General features: G+C 21.3%; 3 protein-coding genes across 5 annotated transcripts; 1 reads left to right on the top strand and 2 right to left on the bottom strand.

Moving 5' to 3' along the window:
- Nucleotides 1–417: 417 nt before the first annotated feature.
- Nucleotides 418–2,724, top strand: LOC127278184 (probable serine/threonine-protein kinase DDB_G0293958). Of its 3 annotated transcripts, none has more exons than XM_051299762.1 (4): nucleotides 418–560; nucleotides 805–1,250; nucleotides 1,399–1,725; nucleotides 1,801–2,724. In XM_051299762.1, the coding sequence occupies exons 1-4, from the start codon at nucleotides 545–547 to the stop codon at nucleotides 2,542–2,544; spliced, it is 1,533 nt and encodes a 510-aa protein (XP_051155719.1). In that variant the 5' UTR covers nucleotides 418–544; the 3' UTR covers nucleotides 2,545–2,724. The 3 variants fall into 3 exon arrangements, with proteins under 3 accessions (XP_051155719.1, XP_051155721.1, XP_051155720.1); XM_051299764.1 differs by having other exon boundaries at nucleotides 428–560; nucleotides 1,036–1,250; XM_051299763.1 differs by having other exon boundaries at nucleotides 428–560; nucleotides 856–1,250.
- On the bottom strand, nucleotides 2,644–5,131 carry LOC127278185 (phospholipid-transporting ATPase ABCA3-like). The gene is made up of 7 exons (XM_051299765.1): nucleotides 4,899–5,131; nucleotides 4,659–4,762; nucleotides 4,423–4,566; nucleotides 4,119–4,266; nucleotides 3,473–3,683; nucleotides 3,024–3,246; nucleotides 2,644–2,901 (listed from the first exon to the last, which is right to left on the bottom strand). Exons 1-7 carry the CDS (start codon nucleotides 5,032–5,034, stop codon nucleotides 2,644–2,646), a joined length of 1,224 nt encoding a protein of 407 aa, XP_051155722.1. The 5' UTR covers nucleotides 5,035–5,131.
- Nucleotides 5,132–5,434: 303 nt separating this feature from the next.
- LOC127278193 (ATP-binding cassette sub-family A member 17-like) lies at nucleotides 5,435–10,881 on the bottom strand. Its single transcript, XM_051299782.1, has 14 exons — nucleotides 10,716–10,881; nucleotides 10,515–10,604; nucleotides 10,224–10,383; nucleotides 9,958–10,103; nucleotides 9,661–9,816; nucleotides 9,513–9,584; nucleotides 9,180–9,318; nucleotides 8,861–9,107; nucleotides 8,428–8,641; nucleotides 8,202–8,275; nucleotides 7,916–8,117; nucleotides 6,512–6,700; nucleotides 6,089–6,371; nucleotides 5,435–5,448 (listed from the first exon to the last, which is right to left on the bottom strand). The coding sequence occupies exons 3-14, from the start codon at nucleotides 10,309–10,311 to the stop codon at nucleotides 5,435–5,437; spliced, it is 1,824 nt and encodes a 607-aa protein (XP_051155739.1). The 5' UTR covers nucleotides 10,312–10,383; nucleotides 10,515–10,604; nucleotides 10,716–10,881.
- Between the last annotated feature and the right edge of the window lie 134 nt (nucleotides 10,882–11,015).

The raw sequence follows: 11,015 nt of genomic DNA, 5'->3' as shown, positions 1-11,015 counted from the left end.
TAGAACGGAAAATATAGCAGTTTAAAATTTTTTGTTATTATTGCAAATCTCGTAAACTAACAAATATTTTAGGCTGAAATTTACGTTAAAGATTAGTCTTACTATATATAACAAAATTCCAAAGTTTCATTGCAATCGGTTAACCTACTCCGAAAAAGTCAAAATCTCACTTGGAATCGCACTTTAGTATTTTTATTTTCAATTATTGTTTTTTTTTATTTTCTATAAATTAGTCATTTATTTTAAGCAATTAATATAACAATGAATAAAAATAAATAAAAAATATAGTAATAATTTATTATTAAAAATTTTACTAAATTAATTATATGTGTACATATAGATACATATTTGTTGTAGAAGAGTGGTAAGGTGGGGGATGTAAATTATTCTCATCAATTATTATGCCAATAATATATTTCTGTTTACAAAGTTAGTATAATAAAAGAGCCACGATAACTATATACTTGGAAATTATTACTCAATCCAGAAATATTCGAAATATAAACGAATTGAAAAAATTTTTGAAGAAAATAATACGTTGCAAATGCGAAAAATTAAAGGTATTCCACAGATTATTAAATTTATTTGTTTAGAATGTTTAAAATTATAAATATAAAGTAATATTGTATATAATTATTTTTTCTTTTGACGCAATTCTTTTAATATAATTAATTATTTTTATATTGTAATTTGCTTGTTGTCATTAATTTTTACTATTTATTTTCATAAAAAGCTATAATGTATCTATATATATATATATATTTGTCAAATAAATTATAATATTTATAAAGTAAAATATTTCAGAAAAAGAGAAACTAAAAAAGGAAATAAAAAAATTAAAATTTCTGCATTCAGAAATGAAAAAAAAATGTGAGATTTATAAAAATGAGAAAAAAATTTTAAATGAAATTGATTACAAAAATATTTTTGATACATGTGATGATTGGACATATGATTTATACAAATATTTTGGTTTAGTTTGTACAAAAACTATTTCTAATAGGGAATGTATATTTGAATTTAAATCTTTTAAAGAGAATTCAAATGATAAAACATATTTTATTCAAATGTTACTCAAAGAGAAAGAAATCAAATTGGGATTCTGGAAAATGCCAATTTTATTAGACATAAAAGATATTTTTCTAATAAAGCCAATAAATGATTTAAATCAATTTGGAAATTGTTTGTTGTTGTATAAACATTATCTTTATTGTCAACAAAATCGTCAAAATCAATTCAAAGAGTTAAAGGTAAATTAACGTTTTTTTTTATCCTATATGTGAAACATATATTTTCATATTTTAAATAATATCAAAAAAGATCACTCCGAGTTAAAAAAAAATTTTTTTTATAATTTTGAAAATTAGAATGCTTTTTTAATTTTCTTTTAAATTGCAGATTTATGTCGATAAATTAAACAGTTGTTATCTCCAATCAAATTCGGAAATTTACACTTACGTTGAGTTACAAATTTTTCATTTACAAGAACTGGAATCTAATAATATTGTAAATATTTCAATTTATATAATTTACGAGTTAAATGAAATTAGACCTTCTAAAATCAAAATAGAACCAATTTATGAAGAAGTTTTTCCTTTCGAAATGAAACAGAAATTAATAAAATTGTTTAAAGATTTCAAACATCTTGAATTGAGATTAGCCTATGAGAAAATAATTAATGAAAAAAATGGAGATATTTTTCAGTGGAATATTGACATCGAATATGTAAGTAAAATATTTTTTTACTATCAAAATTTATATGGTAATAAATATAAATTAAATTATATTATATATTTTCAGTTCGATGAAAATGTTCAAGACGAAGAAATAAGTGTTCAAAACCAAAATGTTGCACAGAACGAAGAAAACGCTCAAAACGAAGAAAATGTTCAAAACAAAGATAATGTTCAAAATGAAGAAATCGTTCAAAATCAAGATGAAGAAAATAAATTCCAAGATGTTAATAATAATAATAATAATATTAATAATAATAATAATAATAATAACAGTAATAGCGAAAATTTTCAAAAAAAGAAAATTTCTAAAAAACAGAAGAATTTGGCAAAAGTAAATCAAAAGGCAAAGGAGAGTGTTAAAAAAGAGAGAAAGAATAAAAAATTAATTAATGTAGTTCAAAAAAAGAAAGGAAAGCAAACTACTCTAACTGAGACAAAATTAAAGACAAAAAATTCCAGTAAATTCAATAAAATTTTTAATTTGGCAAATTTCGCTTTAAATCAAGACACAAACAAATCATTAAATAATAATTCATTAACCAAAAATTCCCAAGATTCAATTAATAGTACACCAATTCCCACTTCAAGTCAATATAATTTTGAAGATAGTGATATTAGCGAAATAAATGAAAATAATAAATCACCACTGAAAAAAACAAGACTTAGTTATTCAAGTGATTCGGAATTTGATGAAGTGTTTGAAGAACCAGATGAAAATTTATTAAATGAATTAGAACAAATTTCAAATGTCTTTGACAGTGTTTCAAAAAGGAAAAAACGAAACATAAAGAGAAGTGGAAAAAAGTGATAAAAACTCAAAATCAAATTTATAATTTATTTGTAATATATTTTTTTTTTGTTTTTGAAAAATTATTTATTTATATCGTTTTCAATTATAAAAAATATTTTAAAAATCAATTTGGAATAATCGACGAATTCTTAATAAATAGTTCACCATTTCTCTCAAATATTGGACAAAGTGAAAGAATACATATCTTTTTATGGGTTTTTCTCCTTGTTTTGTTAGTTCAATAAATATTTGTTCAAATGTTGGCTGATTCAATGAAAAATCATTAATTGACGAATATTTCGCAGATAAATCACGTAATAAAGTTAAAACATTGTTGTAATCAATGTGTTTGGGAATTTCAAAAGTTAAAGTATTCTGAAAAAAAATTCAATATTAATAATAATAATAGTAACAAAAAATAAATAAATATCATATATAATAATTAATAAAAAAAAATATAATACATGTAATTAAAATAAGTAAAAAAAGAAAGAAACCTCGAGACTAGTTTCTTTTAGGATAATACCAGGAAAACTTTCAATAATAATATATTTGATAAATTTTGTTTCTTCGTTTAATTCTTGATTTAAATTATTTAACGTCACAAATAAAATAACATTTCCATACATATTTTTTAAATCTTCAAAATTTCCAATAATAATGAATTTTCCTTCACGAAGAATACTAACTCGAAGACACAAAGCCTCAACATCTTCGATACTATAATTAATATAATATTTGAATTTAATATTTGAAAAAAAGAATGTTATCAACTTTTCTATTTTACAAATTCAAATAATATTTGATCAATAAAAGTAAAAATAATTTATAAAAGAAATTCAAGTTTCTGAATTTTTGGTAATTTATGTAATAGAGATTAAAATTTTTTTGTTAGTGTCTTTTTTAATTAAAATTTTTATTATTGTTTTCAGATATATACGTTTACCTGTGGGTTGTGATTAATAATGATCTTCCCATTTCTCGAGATTGATTTAAAACATCAAAAAGGACATTTTTTGATAAAGCATCGATTCCAATAGTGGGACTGTCCAAATATAAAATCGGTAAGTCACCAATTAAACATTGTAGAATGCAAATTTTTTTTTGTATTCCCCAAGAACATTTGTATATTTGTACATTTTCAAAGTCCAAAAGATCTGTGTAAAAAAAAATTTGTGTAAAATTTACAAAATTCAATATTATGTCAAGAATTCTTATTAGAGAATCTTAATTCATTAATTTTCACTTAAAAAGTCGTTGTGGACTCTTTTTAGAAAAATTTGATAATTTCTATAGAAATAATATTTTTGATACTTGATTTTTAAATTTGGAAAATATGATTATATTTTTTTTTATATTAAATATAAAAATGTTTTTCTACATATTTCTATATAATAAACTAAGATGGATATATAAAAGCAAATTAAATAAATTTATCAAATAAATGCGAAAAATATATTGTGTACAAATATCAAAAATAAATTTCTACGAATTATCATATTTTTCTGAAAAAAAATGTGTCACAACGACTTTGAATGAAATACAATAATGGATTGACCCAAGAACATTTTTTTTTTAAATGCCCTAGATACCGAAAACGTCCATCCATTTGTCAACTTCTCTTTGGATATTTTTATAAGGAATTCCACGTATTATTGCGAAAAATGTTAAATTTTGTCTGCCAGTTAGATACTCATTTAATCCCCCATATTGAGGACAATATCCTACTAATCCTGAGAACTAAAATATTTTCTTAAATTAAAAAAAGAATACTAAAATATCTAAAAATGTTTTTTTTTAAATACTGTAAAAGTATTTTAAAAAATCATTAAAATTTTATTTTTAAACAATTCTTAATATTTTTTAAAAATATATTATTTTATTAAATATAAGTACTTGGTCAAAATTATTGTCCAGATAATATTTCTGAATAATAGCATTTCCTTTTGTAATATTCGTTTCGCCTGTGAGTATTTTTAAAATTGTTGACTTTCCAGTAGAATTCATGCCCAATAAACCGAAACATTCTTTTTGATTTACCTATGCAATATAAAAGTAAAATAAAAAATACTTATTTTTTTACCGAAAAATTAAAAAACAAATAATTTTCTTTTTTTTAAAAAATAATTTACAGTAAAATCTACTCCTTGTATCACCATTTGCTTTCCATATTGTTTAGTTAAATTTTGTACTAGAATAGAAACTTCCGATCTTAATTGCCCAGTTTCTTCAAATTCTATTTAAGGAAATATTATTTTACCTAATTTTATTTTTATATAAAAATATATAAAATTTTTGAGTAGAAAAAATAATTAAATATATTATTATTTTTAATATTAATTACTTCATTTATTCTATTAAAAAAATGTTACCCTTCATTAATTCTGCACATTTTTGTTTTTCTTCTAAAATTTGTTTTTCCATTGATTCAATCGATTCATCTATTAATTCAGGATTTTTTTTCTTTTTCAAAATTGCAATAGAGTTTGTTATTTTTTTAAAATGCATTTTCCATTTACGAAAATTTTGGTTTTCAAATATTTGCAGAAATATTGAGAAAAATAACCCTTGAAATAAGAGTGAACTCAAATTTTCTAATATTGAGTGACAATATTTATCTGATTTTTTTGATTTCATTAAATTGAAAAATTTAAAACAATATTTTCCTGATTCATCACAATTCTCTAAATTAATATTAATTTTTTGTTTGTACATTTTTCAAATATTTTATTAAAAGTTAAAAAAAAAGCAATTTTTAATTTAATTTTAAGACCCAACATATTAGAAGAATAAAATTTCTTTTTTTTTTATTAATATTCGATGAGCCTTTATAAAATTAAAATTGACAATTTTATTAGACTAAAAATAATGTTAATGATAATTATCATAAACTTCATTTTTAGTCAATTTATCGGTCAGTGCCTGTTATAATGTACCTTTTATTATATGTCTTTAATACTTAGACATTCATATATTGCTTTATTATCATTGCAATTAACAATTCTTTCTTCTATATCTATAAATAATAAAATAATTTAACTCACGACAACAATGATCTTCAAATCGATAGTCAGTATCACAAGCGTTATATTTTTCACATTGATAATTGTGTATAAATAAAGTAATATATTTTCTAATTGCACAACCAAATGGATAAGGTGGAATTAAATGCAATATTAAAAAAAATATAAATTTTTCAGTTTTATTTAAAAACTGTGTCAAAAATGGTAATAAAATCGAAACATTTTGCAAAAACACTGAAACATAATAATAATAATAAAAAAATACAGTCAATAAATATTAATGTTTTACAGTAAATTAATTTTATATAGATTATTAATTTTTTTTACTTACACACGAGAACACTAATAAAACAGACAATAAAATAAACACTTTTTAATTTTATTGGTAAAAGTTGTAAACAATAATTTAGAGGAATCGCTGCCACTCCATAAAATAGGAAAATTATCAATAACTCAACTGTGTAATTAAATTATTGATTTTAAATGACAAATCATTATTATTGTAAATAGAAAATTAAAAAAAAAATTTTTTTTTTTACCAAAAGCCACTGATGAGAATCTAATTTTTCTATAATAAAAAAAATAGCAGACAAATGATACAATAATTAATGACAACATAAATAATATTAAATCAAAAATATAATTTGGAATCCAATAAATAAATGTATTCATTCCAGATGTATTTAATTGTAATTGTTTTGAGATTGAAATTTTTTCTCTCATTCCTAAATCAATACTGGGTAGAATTAATAATAGATTGATTATAATTGCTGCATTTATCCAATTTTTGATAATTTGAGAATGTGTCACATGATACTGCCACTAAATCATAATTATAATATTTTAATTTTAATATAATATTTATAACATTTAAAATAGTAGAAATAAATATTGTTTTCAATTTTGAGTAAATTAAAATTTTCTTTAGTTTTTTATTAAATTTTTAAATAAATATTAATTACTTGTTTTGGATTAACTAGGGCATGACTTTTTAGAATTATTTTACAATTATTACAACCATATTCTTGTAAAAGTGAATTATAGAAAAGATTTAAGGCAATTGGACTGCTATGAATTGTATAAGAGGAATAAAATAATTTAACATTTCCAGATTTTAAAATTTCAACTGCCAAAAAGTAGCGATCTTGAAACTGTCGTCAAAATAATAATTGAGTTTAATATTTAATACAATAATAATGGTTTATCACAATTAATAATAAATTATAATATTTAACTTCTTCAAGTAAAATAATTATTTTTCCATTAGTAAAATGACGTGTGTCAAATATTATATATGACGTCAATTGATTCTCCAAATAAATATATTGAAAAATCATTTAACATGGTGGCTTTTACGTCAAATGTCCACTTAAGAAAAAAAATTTCCAATTCATCCCTAATTTTTTTTTTTTATGAATTGTTGACTACGTCAGTAATTTATTAAACAAAATGTTTTTGAACTTAAAAAAAAATGATAAAAAGAAAAATTTTTATTTTTAATTTTATTTTCAAAAAGCTGAAATTTTTTTCTAACATCTATTTTTTTTTTGAAGAAAATTTATTTTAATTAGAAAAAATCAGAAAATATTAGATTTTTAATTTCGTTCCACGTGTTTAAAATTGAAACAAAAATTAATTTATTATTTAATAATTTCAGTGTGGTGATTTAATTTAGGCAGAAATGATAAAAAAAAAAAAATCCAGAATTCTCATAGAATTATTATTATTTGACTATTTGCATAATCAAATTTTGAAATTTTTTTCACATTCGTGTAACGTTTTTCATTTATTTTTATCATCAAAAAAGCTGTAAGTTTATTTTTTCAGAAAATTGATTTTAAACAGATAAATTCATGGAAATATTAGATTTTTAATTTCATTCCACGTGTTTGAAATTGAAACTAAAATTAATGTTTGATCCAATTTCAGTATGCGATGATTTAATTTAAACAGAAATGATAAAGAAAAATTTTCCAAAATTCTTTTAAGATTTTTTTCATTAACTTTCTATTGGCGTGGTCAATTTTGAAATTTTTATTTTGACACAGATTTTTGAAAATTTTTAATTTTTTTTCACATTTGAATATTTATTTTATTTTTACCATCAAAAAAAGCTAAAATTTTGATTTTCACAGAAAATTGATTTTAATTAGATAAATTAAGGAAATATTAGATTGTTAATTATGTTCGACGCGTTTGAAATTGAAACGAAAATTAATTTATGATTCGATATCAGTATAGTGATAAATCAATTGCGTGCGGTATGACGTCATTGTATATCCATGTGGGTTTAAATTTTATTTTCCATAATAATATTGAACCAAATTATATATTCTTGTATTTTTATTTTTAGAAAAGTTTTATACCTGAATTGAGTGCAATTTAAAATTGGACATTACTCTCGTTGTTGAAATATTTCTTGAAATGTGATAATTTTTCATTTTACCATAAGACCGAGCAACTTTTGTCATTGAGATGAGAAATTTTTTAGAAATATTGCCTCTTGCGGCATGAAAAAGTAAAAAGAAATTTGATTCTGTATATTGTGAAATATTCATATAAATTTTCCTAAACAATTGCAATAGTTTGCTAATTAAAAAAAAACAGTTTTATTCATATAATTTTATTTATATGATTTTTATAAAAGCTTACCTATTTTCAAAATTTTCTTTTCCCAGATTCGATATTGTCATAGTTATTGTAAAAGTAATTGTCGTTAGAATAATCTAAAAAATTATTTATAATTATAAATTAAAATTTGAATTACCAAGAAATTTTAAGGAGAAAATTTTTGTTTTCAATAAAAAAAATTTTTTTTTAATTTATAAATTCTTAGGAAAAAATTTCTTTTTCAAATATTTAAATATTTGTAATTTACGCAAAAGAGGTACAATTTCCAGGACCAAGCAATATGCAATAATTTTTTATATAAAATAGCAATAATTTGATGTTTTGTGAGTTCTCGTCCTTCGAGTCTTTTCCAAGATTCACTAGAATTTAATAAATCTCGTCTTCTTCGTTGAACCATAAGCTCATAATTATTGTCAATAAAAAATGCTCCTCGATCTTTAAATTGACTAATTAATCCTATTCTGAAATTAAAAATTAATTTACTTTTTTTTTAAAAAATAAGATAATAAATAAGAAACTATATATATTTGCGACGAATTTTGCAATCGCAGTGAATTGAAAAAGAATTATTAATTGTAAACATTTTCTGAACTCTGATTATTCTCTTTGGAAAAATGTTCACAGTAAATATTTGAAAAATAGAAATATAATTAAATAATAATTAAATTGAGTAATTTCACTTTAGAAATTGTCCCTCGATGCCAGCTGCTTTCATGGAAACTGAATTAATATTTAATCTTGCTTTATGAAGTTCTAAATAATCAAGCAATCTCGTGACTTTTGATCTTCTGGGAATATTATATTTAACAACTCTACCCATTATGTCTTTTTGAGTAACTTGTTCTGATGAGAATTCTTGCAATTCGTCACGAAGAAGATTTAAATCACATTCTTCTTGATAAACCATACTCAAAACATAACCAATTCCTATTGTATATAGAAATTATTTTTATAATGTTGAAAAAACAAAATTTTTAATATTTTACGGAATTTTTGTACCATAATATCGATTTAAAAACATTTTTGATCCATAACATTCGACTTTTCCATGTACAAAAATTGCTATTCTATCGGCAATATTATCAGCAGCTTCCATTTTATTTGTTGACATTATCACTGTAATTTTTCCCTTTAATTCCTTGAATTAAAGAATTATAAATTTTAATTTTTAAATTTTAATCTCAAAAAAAAAGGCTTTGTACAATCTGTAAATTTTATTTTTACTAAATGATTTATTTACAAAGAAAAAAAAAAAAAAAATGAAATAAAAAATTATGTCATTTAGAATATTGTAAGGGTCTTTATAAAAAACAGAAAAAATTGTTTACTAACCGCTAATAAATTAAAAATCATTTTCTCATTTACAGGATCAAATCCATTAGTTGGTTCATCCAAAATTAGAATCTTTGATTTTTTTGAATAATAATAATTAAATGAAATATTTTATTATTAGGTATTTTATTATTTTTTTTTTAATTACCTTAATATCACCAATTAATGCCATAGCAATGCAGACTCGTCTTTGAACATTAAAATTCAAATTTCTCACTTGACAATTTCTTTCTTTCTCAATATTAAGTTTTTTTAAAAGTTTACGTGATTCTTTTAACGAATTTTTGTAAGATAAACCTTTCACCTTTATTTATTAGTGGATAAAAAAATTAAATAAAAAAAATTCAATTAAAAATAAATAATAATAATAATTAATAAATTAAAAATGACATGAAAAGTCAATAAAATTGAACAAAAAGAATAATTGTAAACAAAACAAAAATACCATTCCAAATAAGTAGATGTGTTGTAGAACAGTTAAAGAATCAACTAAAATATTTTCCTGTCCACAAAATCCAATTTGACTGTAAAAATTTTTTTTAGAATCTTCTTTCTCTATTAAAACATATCCTTCGGATGGTTTATATAATCCTAGTTGATTAACGATTTTTGAAAATAAAAAATTAAATCAATTTTAATGTGAACAAAAAAAAATAATTGAAATATTTTTTTATAATTTATAAGTTTTGGTTTAATTGGTAAATAATATACCGACTAAAAGTTTCAAGAGGGTACTTTTTCCCGCTCCATTGTGACCTAAAATTACGTTAAATTCATTTTTATAAAAATTAATTGTCATATTATTCACTCCTGTGATTCGAGTTCCAAAGGAATTGAATTTTTTCGTAATACTCCTCACTCTAATTACTGGCTGTATTTAAAAAAAAATTCGTGCCATTTGAAATTATTACAATTATTAAAAATAAAAATTAAAAAAAAAATTAAATTTAACAAACTATTTTTTATCAAAATTATAAATTAAATTTGTATTCTCTTGCAGACCTTCAAAAATGTAGCCACAGATTCAACAGCACTCCAATTGGTACTTCCTTTATAACTAAAATGATTAACTTCAACTTTTCGTACTTTTTTCTAAACAAAAAAGAATAATCCAAATTTTTTTAAAAATCAAAACAAAAATTTTCATTTTTTTTTCTAATTTAACATTCTTTTAATTGCAGATAATCTCGTTACGTCACTTACTTGACAAAGATAGAAGAAAGATTTTTTACGTCCAAATTTCCCTGGAGTAACATTATCTAAATAGATTGATATGACAAGCCAGAAAATTATATGAAGAAACCAAGACACAAGAACTAAAGTCAATGACACTGTTGTTTTTCCAGAAAATATTTCATCATTCTGATCAATGGTTTTTAAATCTTCTCTAAAGTTCAGGTGATTATTTACATTATCTATCTTTGATTTATCAATTTCAGAGTTTTGCAAATTTTCTATAAAAAAACAATTTTTATGAATTTTTAAAAATTTTTTCTCAAAAAA

Source organism: Leptopilina boulardi, unplaced genomic scaffold (genome assembly GCF_019393585.1).
Source record: "Leptopilina boulardi isolate dan_hultmark-lab unplaced genomic scaffold, ZJU_Lbou_2.1 LbouV2_199, whole genome shotgun sequence".
NCBI classification, from domain to species: domain Eukaryota; kingdom Metazoa; phylum Arthropoda; class Insecta; order Hymenoptera; family Figitidae; genus Leptopilina; species Leptopilina boulardi.
The sequence above is the reverse complement of the archived record's forward strand: the minus strand, read 5'-3'. Positions and strand labels throughout refer to the sequence as shown.